This window comes from Megalops cyprinoides, chromosome 7, assembly GCF_013368585.1.
Source record: "Megalops cyprinoides isolate fMegCyp1 chromosome 7, fMegCyp1.pri, whole genome shotgun sequence".
Lineage (NCBI taxonomy): Eukaryota > Metazoa > Chordata > Actinopteri > Elopiformes > Megalopidae > Megalops > Megalops cyprinoides.
The window spans coordinates 9,522,825-9,535,627 of NC_050589.1; the positions used below are offsets into that span (position 1 = coordinate 9,522,825).

General features: G+C 45.4%; 1 protein-coding gene across 1 annotated transcript in view; it reads left to right on the forward strand.

The window, feature by feature from the left end:
* The window catches only part of plxna3 (plexin A3), a 128,249-nt gene that overhangs the window by 80,648 nt on the left and 34,798 nt on the right, over positions 1-12,803 (forward strand). The window contains exon 10 of the mRNA XM_036532639.1: positions 11,158-11,358. Coding sequence (XP_036388532.1) covers positions 11,158-11,358 — 201 coding nt within the window. The remainder of the gene's footprint in view (positions 1-11,157; positions 11,359-12,803) is intronic.

The window sequence follows — 12,803 nt, forward strand, 5'->3', positions numbered from 1 at the left end:
TCAGGGTCACGCATTGTTCCTTACCTTTTAACTTATGACAAGGCAATGCTGAAGGAATTAAAAAAAAAAAAACTGAGTGAATAGATTAACTCTCTCTGTCTCTCTGCCTCTCTCACTTGCTCACTCTCCCGCCCTCATTTCAGAGTTCTGCTGACTTATTGGTAACTAGCTCAAATATTCTTCCAGTGACAGTGAGTGACACAAGGATAATTGTGCCACCAAACGGCAGAATCTCGTAATGTGTGCGTCTCTCTCTCTCTCTCTCTCTCTCAAATTCAAATTCAGATTCAGCAATAGTATGGATTAATATAATATGATATAATGTAATATAATAATATAATATAATATAATATAATCATATGGATTAAAATACATACATACAAGCCAAAATGGCAATCAACCCTACATCTAGTACATCCAGCAGTACTATAATGTAATCACTTATTATATGTAATCAACAGTACTGTAATGTAATCACTTATTGTGTGTAATCAACAGTACTATAATGTAATTACTTATATGTAATCAACAGTACTGTAATGTAATCAGTTATTGTATGTAATCAATTATTAATTGATTAATTATCATGATTCATACATACATTTCAATTTGCGATATGTGCTGTAACACAGGGCACTCACCATCCCACAGACTATAGCATGTGGCCACAAACCGGGCTGCTAGTGGGGTGTAGGCCCCTCTATGTATGACTGACATTTTGTCTGTGGCATTCAGTTGTGTGGAAATGTTGGAGGGAAGATTTGATGATTAAAATGAATATCTTCTTTGCATGGGAGTAATTAATCCAGTTTCTTGTAAAATGTATCTTTCTCTCCTTCAGCCCTCCCCTCTCTCTCTCTCTCTCTCTCTCTACCACCAAATGGTGGCATCTCATAATGTGCGCATATCTCTCACACTCTCTCCCTCTTTCTGTTTCTCCCTCTCGCTCTCTCTCTCTCTCTCTCTCTCTCCCACCCTATCTCTGTCTCAGAGTCTCAGAACACATTGATTTCACACTCGACTAAGTCCCAGACCAGCTCAGTGGCCCAGGGCATAAGTGAAGGTTAAAGCTAGGACTTCACTTATTTTATTGCTCTATTTTATCTGTTTTTTTTCTTCCTCACTGTATTGCATGACCTTAACCAAGCAACCCATTACAGCCTCACAAGACTTGGTTAAAGCACCCCCTTCATTTCAGCATAGTGGTATTGTTTAGGTCCGGAGATATAATTGCTTCACAGTGTAAGACTCATGTCACTTACACCATGACCCCGAGCAAATGATGAACACACACAACTGTAAAACAATACAAGTTCACCTCTCTGTTAAAAACCACCTCTGCATTCTGGTTATGCTCAGGAATACTTAGATAATAACTGTTATCACTACCATTGGTATTATCAGGCTATTATTTTATGCTGTTATTTACTTGGTAAAGATCGCCCGTTTTTCTGTGGCATTTCAACACTTCGGCGCGATCGCATTGAGTTTTACGCCAACGTAATCTCCTCAGTTTCAGTCTTCTCTTCACAGCCTCTCTGTTTTCCCAACAGCAATTTAGCTAGTAATAGAAAACATTGTTTTTTTACGGTGTTTTCTGAAAAAAAAGGGGGTTTTAAGAAGGCAACAGATTACCCTTACACTTTCTGCAAGATTCTGCAGTTGTAAGGTTGGCTTGTAACAACTTGCGTTATATGAGACTTTCAGATATGGCTGTTTGTCTGCGCTCCTGTTCTTACCGATTTACATTAAGCGAAGAGCGCATGCATTCCCTCACTTCCAGGGAAGCAGGGGTTGAGCAGAAAGCTAATTGGGAAGGTAAACACACTGAATAGATGCCTAGATAGACAGATAATGAGTAAGAGATTGAAAGATGAAAGGTAATTTGGCAGATACCGAGGACTAATATAGGGGTTATATAAGAATAACACACACAATTAGCAACTACCTTACTCCTCTAAAATAAAAGAGCTTCTTTAAATGGTATGGGGGCGAATGGGAGGGGAGAAAAAAACAGAGAAATTAAGAGAAGAGAAGAAAAGCATCCCATTCTTTCTCTGGAACAGGGGAGCTGGAAGCACGCACCCGTCGGCTTTTGGCACATTTTAATTTTACACTTAACTGAACATCAAAGAGATGCCTTATCTGTGCTTATCAGACGGTGCCAGCAGCGGGCAGGGGATGCGCCCGTCACTGGCTCTCTCTGCCTGCCCGCCTCCAGCGTGGGGATTGACAATCTCCTTATCTCCCCCGAAAAAAAAAAAGGAATTACTCAGCGAAAAAGAGTGACTCATACAGTGTTGATACTGCAGGGGGAATGGTGGAGAAGCAGGCCAGTATCAGCCTCTGCCACAATAAAAAAAAGAGAGAGAGAGAGAGAGAGAGAATATGATTCACAATATGCTTCTCCCTCCCTCTCTCTGTCTCACTCTCTCTCTCTCTCTCTCTCTCTCTCACACACACACATACACGCACACACACACCAGTGTAAAATCCTCGATTTTTAGAACTAGAATTGGACTTGTATTTGGAATAAGCTGCCTTTGCAGTTGGTAGTTTGGTAGTAGGCTAAAAAGTTGCAGTGTTTTGTGCGTTGGAGAATGAGCCTTGAGGAAACATTCCTTTGTGACTTGCTGGCACCAAATACGTGTATGAGCCATGTTTTTACTGCGGTGTCCCTTTAAGAATAGTTCTCCCACATTAGGACGCAGACCTCAGGTAGGAACCCGTTTCCATGCAGTCGTACCAGCTCGAACCAACGGCCAGCTCACAGCGGAGCGCGTCTGTTAATCTGCGCACGGTGTCTGCACAGTGCATCCTCAGCCGCGGCGCTCTCCAGTGTGCAGGGGCTGAGCTGGCTCAGGGTTCGAGTGAGGCTTCACAGCGGCAGAGAGCACTCTCCAAACAGGCAGGGCTGCAGGCGCGAGGTGCACCCCCCCCCCCCCACCCCCCAAGCCTCTCCAAACCAGTGCCAGCTTCCTCTAATCCCAAGCCCGGTGGCCCACTTCACCCTGCGAGTGTTTTGTGTGAGATAGGACCGGATCAGAGCTACAGGGAGCGATCCGTCCAAACCAGGACTGCAAGCTGCTCCCCAGAACGGGCTCAACCACCCTGAACCGCACACAACTCTTGAACAATGGCCCTGGTAACCCTGACATTTAATTCATAACAATTAACATTTTTATCGTTTACGGGCCGGCTCTCACACTTTCCCGCAAAATGTCCCCTTGCCGTGACTCATGAGTCATACGTCCTTGTACTGCAATAGATTTTTAAATAAGGTCACAGCACACAGTCATGCGTAATTCAGTAAGGTGTGCAGCACACTCACGGTGCTTTTAGGCCAGTATGGATGTGAATATAGGGTGTATACGTTTAAGGACCAGTTCATCAGAGTGTAGGACTAGTTCATCAGAGTGCAACCAATGTCCTCACAGGGGTAAAACCTTTTTAACATACTCTGAAACAGGATTGCTTTTGCGTCTTCGGCATCCAGAATAGTTTCGTAGAGAAATCAAAAATCACTATGGCGAAATGATTGTATTAATTTTTAACAAAGGCAAGCTGCCATGTTCGCTGGAACACAAAGCGAGTTGAATTTGCTCAGAATTACATTTTTTTGCTGGAGTGGGACAGAACGCTAATCCCATTCATTGAGCTAATGGATAGAATGTATTAAATCAGTCGTGGGTCTGTGAGCATTCCCATATCGCGAAGAGTTTTGCGTTATTAGTGAGCCTTCAGTTAAAGAGAGACTTTTCGGCAAGGAAATCAATCAAATAAGCGCAGCAGTGGTTAAACCTCACTGATGGTCACAGTTAGAGATTTATTATTGCTGACAGCTCCAAGAGCTCAGATTCTGCTTTTATTATTTTCCTCTCTTCTCTTTAAACCTTCACCCCTTCATCTCCTCAACAGAGTATACTGGAGCAGGAATTGATTTCCTATCCGAGAACTGTCTTTTGGCTAATGCCGGCTGCTCCGGCAAGCCGCAAAAACACAGACAACTGTCCAACAGCATCCCGCATTTTCCCCAACATTAATCACAAGCACAAAACTTAATTACACCACACAGTTATTTAACCTTAAAGGGAGCCCCCTCGTCCCGTCCTGGGAGATCATTTCGCCGAGGAATTAATGGTTGCTGAGAGCACAAAGACACATTTTCTCGTTGGCCTTTCCCATAGGGCCGGGAGATCAAACAGAAGCCCCGCTCTCCCTCCCAAAACTGCTAACCGTTCCCCCCCTCGGCAGCGTGTCTCTGTGGGAAGGCCCTTTATTAACGAGCGCTGGACCGGTAATTAATTGCGGGATGAGTGACAGAGGAGCCATTAGCCCCGTAGGAAGCGTGGCAGTGGTCCCGGCGCTCGGGGGTGGGGAGTGATGTGACGGATCAGGGGCCCCAGCTAGACAGGAAGTGGCTCTGTGTGTATCTGTCATCGGCAAGCCATTACAGTGCCCTTCTCTCTCATCGTAAATAAGGCTGGCTGCATTACTGCGTACACTGAAGGCCGTGCTCCGCCACCCAAGTAATGGCCTGGGGCAATTACACGTTTCACACTCTCTTCTCCTCCGCCAGAGCTATTGATAAGCAATCTTGCGGTTTTTTTTTTTTCCTACATCAGAAATCACTTTGCAAATAAAACAAAGATGGACTGTACTGATATTAACAGGAGGTTTGTTTAAACCTTGGCTCCGCTGTGGGAAGTAACTTGACCTCTTCAGTGAGAGGCGCCCCAGCCAATCACTGCCTCCCTTAATCTGCGGCAAGGAAACGGCACATGCTTTTCTTTAAGTTTTCTTTATATTCATGGCTTTGAATGCTCCTTTCATTTATTTCACATCCAATAGCATGCCGCTTATAAAAATAATATATACTAATGTTCTGTATACAGAAATGTACTTCAGCTGGCCAACATAATTATGGCAACAGATGAACTTGCAGGTGTTAGCTCAGGATCAATCTGAAGGAGCGCCTGGACGCCATTAGTTATTATTCTGAATTCACACATATTACACTACCTGTTTGTTAACTTACTACATGGCTCTCAGTTTAAGGTGATAGTAATGGATGAGGTTATTCTCAGGTTAACTCAAATTAAAACTTTCACATTATAAAAAAGTTTTGTGAGTCGAGAGGAATGGATAGCTCATTTGTGTGTTCGCTGGGTAATATCTCAAAGGAAAATAAAAATAGTGCAGTTAAATACGGTTGCAAAAACTGCCTAGGGTTAGCCATCTGTACATCCCGTTTGTTGTTAAATATCTGAGAGTGTCAAGTGTCTGCCCGTTGCGTAACTGTGAACTATCGAGCAACGGCCTCAGCAATGCCGCATGCGGCGGAATGCCGTTTTATTTTGAGAACTGCGTCTCTGTATTCGAGGAGGTGAGTCCGCGCTACTTTATATTTAAATATGCAGACTCTGGGGGTTCTGATACACTCCATCTCCATGGCACGCACAGTCTTGGCTCAGCTGTGCAAACCGCTTCAGCCTCACTCCTACTCCTCCAGCGGTCTTGCTGGTGTCTGCCGCCCTGTCACTCCGGGATGGATGGGTGAACTTATTTATTTGCAATTAATATTTGACTGTGCCTTCTCCACATGTTATTAGCCTTTACCATCTGCATGGCTAACACTGTTAATCATGCGTGACCTAAGTGGCTTCATGTTCAGCTTACTTGAACATGAGAACAGAGGGTCCAAGTTTGGAACAACAGAAAAGGAAACAGTAGGCGGCACAGCATATAGAATAATACTAATATGGTTTATACGTGGATCCAAGGGTATGACCTTGTGCTAGAAGTGATGTATTAGACACCTTTTTGAAACAGACCTTTTTGAGTGCAGACTTGCCTATGTGTAACACTTTATTTTTCAGATTATTTAATGATAAAGTCCACTGCAGGAATTTCAGTCCGTGTCTCAGTGTGTTCTTGTCTCCGAGGGCTCGGCTGTGGTTTTGGCACACTGGACTTGACGTGCACCGCATGGTTTTAACGGTCCTGTGTTTTTCTGAATATCAGAAGCCTCGCACAGCCCCTTTGATAAGTACGAACACAGTGGAGTTTTTGTGTGAAACGGACAAAGATGCATCAATGCCTGGACAGCTGCCATGGTTCCAGTCCTAGATGAACCCAGGTGGTGAACTCTTCGTTGCTTTCAACTGAATCCAGCTTTATATGTGTAGCCATATTGAATCTTAAACTGGAGAAGAAAAGAGATACAGCTTCTCAGGTTTGCTGGGAATGAAACCAAAAAAACCAAACTGATTTATTGGCCTTGTCACTTTGTTGGCGGTTTTGCATTGTCATGGTATGGAACATCTTCCTGTGGTTTTTATACAGTATCCTGGAAAACTCTGCAGCCGTACAGACGTGCTGGATCTCATTTGCAGTGTTGCAGCTGTTTGGGCAGAGCTGCTAATTGGATGATTAAGAAGAGGGACAGGAAGACAGGGGAGAAAATATCGTCAGGGTCTGACTTCAACGGTTTTGAGTGTTCAGAATCATTTGAAGTTGGGTATTTCTTCTCTTTTTCCATCCAAAAAGCAGGCAGCAAATTTCATGGATTATAGCATACAGAGACAGTAAATGGGATTAGGGGAGAAAATGAGAGAGGAGAGGAGGACGAGTGACGGAGCAAGTGAACGGAGGAGAAATTGTGCGTGTAAGCAACTGTTAATGTTGCTGATTGGCCTGGGCTGGACTGCACTTATAGACTGGCTGTGGACGTATGTGCGCGTGCATGTGCGTGTGTGTGTGTGTATGTATGTATGTATGTGTGCGTGCGTACGTGCGTTGTGCATGTGCATGTCCGCATGAGTGAGTGCACACACACAGCACTACAGGCGTCGGCTTTTTATGTTTCAACAGAGAAAAGTGCTTAGCTTCGTGATAACTGGGATCCGCACAGTAGGGTTAATGGAAACACTGTCAACAGGCCGTAAACTGCCAGGGCTTTCTTAATGGGGTGCTAATCAGAGCTGCTAGGAAACAAAGCAGCTGCTACGACGGCTAAGTCACAAGCGCAGGTACGCTGCTTTCTCCATGCCCACTGCAGGCCTGTGAGGGTTGGCTGTCCCGGGGTAGCTGGAAGACTACGTGTCCTCTCTCCAAAAAAGCTTTCCTGAGCTTTCCCAGGCGTCAGAACACTCATGAAACAGATTGTGTCCGGAAACAAGGGTATTATGATTGCAGGGGAGAGAGGATTAAGAGGTACTTTTTTTCCACAGTTAATTAAGCTCTGGTGATATATTAGGAAACGTCCAGAATTCACAAATAAAAAAAAACTGACATTTACCATACATCACTACACCTTACAGTCCTGTTAGCTGAACTAGCCAACTACCTAAGAATCTAATTCCGTTTCAAGGAAACCATTAATTAAACTTACATTGTTAAGGTTTAAGCAGGTTAGCAAGCAAATTAACAGTGGCAGTGTAGCATAGTGGTGTTGAGCAGGGCTTGTAACCACATGGTTGCCAGTACAATTCCCCGCTGGGGAGCTGCTGCTGTACCCTGGGGCAAGTTACTTAACCCACCATTGCCTCAGTAAAATATCCAGCTGTATAAATGGATAACATGTAAAAATTGTAACATATATAAGTTTCTCTGGATAAGAGCATCTGCTAAATGATAATAATGTAAAAAAAAAAAAAAGTAAGATGAGTTGCTCATTGAATGTTTTTGCTAACAAGCCAGTATATTAAAACACAGTGCACTGGCTAGTAAAGCCATATTTATTGCAGCTTGATGCCTTTTTTCCAGTTGGTTCCCGTTTCGTTCGCACTGTGCCCTTGCTAGCTCCCTGGACCAGCTGGTAGGTACTCGTCAGCGGAAACATTTCTCTGAGCCAGCAGAGGCCATTGGTGGAAAGAAGGCATTCTGCTCTGCTTTTGGGTGAGCCCACATGGCGGCTGTGGTGGGCAGGCTCCCGGTGCCGTTGTCCAAAATCGAAATCGCCGACCACCGCACTCTACAGAGCGGCTTTAACGAACTCTGAACAAAAGGTCTGTCTGCGTCTCTCGCTGTCCCGTCAGTGCATTTCCACTGGATGTTATTAACATGCATGACAGCGGTGTCGGGGATCTGTGTAGTGTCCAGAGCTGGGGAAGACAGGAATATGACAATGCTATTGTCGGCTCATCTTCCCCTCACACTCTCACAAACATGGCTTATCTGTAGCCTTCAAAGTCAATTTCAGCAAACTGTTTATCCTGCGCTTGTTCCACCCGCACCCAGCAACTAATTAAAGCTCGTTAATGAAAATGAGTAAAGGGGAGTGAAGGGGGGGTGGGGTGGGGCGGGGGGCTGGAGCGAGACGGGGGAATAGCAGGGGGTACTGTTGTATTAATTTCCCAGGAACTCAGACGGAGAAAATCATTAAAGTTCAAACGGCGAAGCAGAGGCTGGAGGAGAAAGGGCTTCCTTTCTCGTGTGCCGCCCGGGTACAGCACAGGGCCATTGTCTGGAGATTAGAGGGAGCGAGTCTGCACTCGGGGAAATGAGCGTCACTCACCTCCACACACACACGCACACACACGCACAGGCACCTGCATTCACTAACCCATTTTCCCACGTAGTTACCAGAAACACACATGCACACACACAGACATGCATTTCAGTGCAGTTTCCTAGGGTCTGATTTAAATTCAGTCCCCTTGAAATTCTAATGTCGTCTTCCGTGTTGAGTGTAGAATTACCTAAGTGTGTTTGTTTCACACCAGCTCACACTGACAAGCAGGCTTTGCCAGTCCCAGAACATAAACATGCTGATCACCTCCAGTTCACCAGATACCAGTGGGGAGGGGTCCAGGTGCGCATTGACAAAGCCAAAGATGATCCTGGACACACCCATCACGGGGTATATTCTGTTTTTGCATGTCATATTATATTATAAATAACCAGATCTCAGTGTTAAATTTGACCAAGCATCCATTTTTCCCGGGAGATAGCCTTAGCACGCAACGACTGCACTTCCAAGTACTGTTTTTAAGCTTTTTTTCCTATAAATTTCTCCCGAGGCATTTTTGCCATGGAGGCAAATATCCTTCATCATTATTAAATTGCCGCTATTTAATTGCCAAAAGATTGAAATGTTGTCCAGTCGACATATGCAGCCTAATGAAGAGTATTGCTTTGGAGGGCCACCGTAGCATATCGAATTTAATTCTTATAAATGTCTTGACGGCGCCATTTGAAAATTAAAAATAGTAGAGACCATTATGTTCCATTATATGTCACTAGCTAAAATGAATTGCCGGAGCTTTGCTGAATTAAGTGAAATGCGTGTTTTTCAGTGTTTTAGCCCCCCGAATCCTTTTCCCGGTGACAGAGAGCTGTTGCTTTTAAAGGCTGAGTCTCTGCTCACACACTCTGGTGTAATCCACTCCAGTAAGCAGGAGCTAGGTAAGCATATCTCAGGTAATTTGATATGTCATCCATTAAATTAGGTCTTCCGCAAATGACAGGGCTGTGATCAGCCTTATAGCCCAACAAAAGGAGCGCCTTAGTGAGACAGAATGCGGCCCTGTTGACAGTGGCCTAGCGGGCTTCTCTGGTTACCAGCAGTGGAGTGGTAATTAATCTGGCTCGGAACAAAGAAACTCAAATGGTAGAAGATACGCGGCTGTGCACAGCCGAGGTTTAAATCAGTGGTTAAAATTAAACAGCTGGTAAGCAGAACGTGGCGAGGCTTTGAACGCGCACGGAAAGGAGCACGTTTCCCGCTAACTCCGCTTATTTAGGTGCCGCGCTGCTGCTGCTGCTGCCGGGCAGATGGCACTGATCGTGATGAATTGCTACGCGCCGTACAGGTGGATTAGCGCCCGTCATTTAAATGCCGGAGTGATGAACAAGCGATATTCCGCGCAACACAGACTGAATATTTATCGGCTAACGGCTAACCGCAGGTCACCTCGTAACGTTTTGAGGCAAAAAAAACGCTCTCGTTGCTGGAAAGCGTAGGCAGTAAAATGCGGAATCGTGGGGGCTGGGTGTGGCGTCTCGACAGCCGGACAAGGCTAACCACCTCTGGTTGGGAATGATTTTGTCCTTGGTGTGCAGTAAGAGGTTATTTTTTCCCTTTTATCCAGCTCCTCTTAGAAAAGGCCACACCCTGTGACTGTATGGAGGAAAGAGGGGGGAGGGGGAGAGTGGTAGTGGAAGTGGAGGTGAATCCATTCGTATTTCATCTGTCTGGTTCACACGGCTCTCTGAAGAACAACATGGAGGACCCCTTTCACCCCCCACCCCCCCCATCCTCCACCCCCTCCCTGTATGCTGGAAAAAAAAATCCAGTGCTCTTTTCACACGCGGAATATGAAAATGTGATTTAGCTCCACGCCAATATACAAACCCATACAAATTAGGTGCCAGAGATAAGATTTATGACTCTGTGGGCCCTGGAGTTGCATCATTGTTAACGTGGCACTTTGTGTCCGCAGACAGAGGACTTCGCCGCCACCGAGACCCAGGCGCTGATTTATTACTTCTTGACTGGCAAATTGCTTTTACAGCCTCCCTGATTATTTTTTCAGTGTTAAATAGATAACAGATCATACTAAATATCCTCTAATACACAGCTGTGTCTGAAAGGACATTGTGTGGTGATTGCATCCCAGCTGTCAATATGTGTGTGTGTGTGTGTGTGTGTGTGTGTGTGTGTGTGTGTGTGTGTGTGTGTGTGTGTGCGCGTGCCTGCATGAGCGTCCATATCAAATATCACCAAACACAAAGAGGCTAGTTTTGTGTTTCACTGGTTCTCCTGCAGCTGAATGATCCCCTGACCATTAGCACCAGCCCTGTCGATAGAATTCCCCTTGTTCATGCCTTGGACTGATTCCTGGCTCTGGAGCTGTAATCGCACATCTGACACAGACACGCAGGACTTTAGAAGACTCAAATTTCCTGCCTCATCAGGTCGATTCTCAGACGAATCAAAAATCCAAGATGGATCAGGCAGCTATGTAATGGGGATTTGGAATGCCCATCCACTATAATGTCAAACCATCGTTACTGCCCTTTCCTTCCTATTGCTCACATGTGGCATTAAAGAGAATTAGTCCTGTGCACTGCTGGCCAACATCACTCCTTGTATACCGTTTTCTTTGTATTAACTCCGCTTGTTTTTGGTGTCTCTTTTTGTGTGTGATTTAGGGATGCCCGCAAATCCTCCCCACCAGCGACATCCTGGTTCCCGCCGGCATCATCCGGCCAATCACACTGCGCGCCCGCAACCTGCCGCAGCCGCAGTCGGGGCAGAAGAACTACGAGTGCGTCTTCAGCATCCAGGGGAAGGTGCAGCGCATCCCGGCCGTGCGCTTCAACAGCTCCTGCATCCAGTGCCAGAACACGTCGGTAAGAGACCCGAGACGCTAATGCTAAACTCCCTCAATACGGACCCACGGCCAGTGTCAGTAACTCCCTCAATACGGACCCACGGCCAGTGTCAGTAACTCCCTCAATACGGACCCACGGCCAGTATCAGTAACTCCCTCAATACGGACCCACGGCCAGTATCAATAACTCCCTCAGTACGGACCCACGGCCAGTATCAGTAACTCCCTCAATACGGACCCACGGCCAGTGTCAGTAACTCCCTCAATACGGACCCACGGCCAGTATCAGTAACTCCCTCAGTACGGACCCACGGCCAGTATCAGTAACTCCCTCAATACGGACCCACGGCCAGTGTCGGTAACTCCCTGAATAAGGACCCATGGTCAGTATCAATAACTCCCTCAATACGGACCCACGGCCAGTATCAGTAACTCCCTCAGTACGGACCCACGGCCAGTATCAGTAACTCCCTCAATACGGACCCACGGCCAGTGTCAGTAACTCCCTCAATACGGACCCACGGCCAGTATCAGTAACTCCCTCAGTACGGACCCACGGCCAGTATCAGTAACTCCCTCAATACGGACCCACGGCCAGTATCAGTAACTCCCTGAATAAGGACCCACGGCCAGTATCAGTAACTCCCTGAATAAGGACCCACGGCCAGTATCAGTTTCATATTAACATCTTCAGTTAATATGAGCTTACTGTCAGGGCGTTAGTTTAGAAAATGTATGGATGCATGTATATGTTTGATTATACTGTGACCAAAGACCAAAAGCCAAGATTTATATATATATATACAATATTTTGTGTGTGTGTGTGTGTGTGTTAACAGCTGATCTGATTTCACAGTGATCAAGCTGTAGTTAAGTCAGTATACAGCATGCACTCTATATGGTGTAGCATATGAGCTACAAGGATGTGGCTACTTGCTATTACTGATGGGGGAGAAAAAAACATCTTTGTGTTAATGAAGCGATTACTGTATTTGCCGCTAGTTATTACAGTGTAAGCTCACTGACCATTCTGTTCTGTGTCGGAACATGACATTAAGACTGTGTTACTGCCTAATGAGCGTTTAATACTTAAAGGTAGCATTGAATACGGGCTTTTAAATTCTACCCAGGTTGTTTGTGCAGTTAACTTTTCTGTTTAAATCACAAAGCTCTGCTCTAGACATTTAGTGTAGCACCATATGGTTCCTTTATCAATCTTTCTTCTTTTATGGTGTTTTTGGCAGACTGCGAAACAGCGTGAATGGTGCACTACTGCCTGCTTTATCAGTCTGCATGGATCATTTGGTTAGAAATAAAACCAACTTAGAGGTGCCGCGCTGCACAAACAAATTTATTAATAATATTTATTTGGGCACCATAAGCCGCAGATGACTGTCTCCATAGGGGGAACATGGTAATTTTTAATTTTTTTTCCCCTCTCCCTCTCTCTCTCCCTCTTTCTCT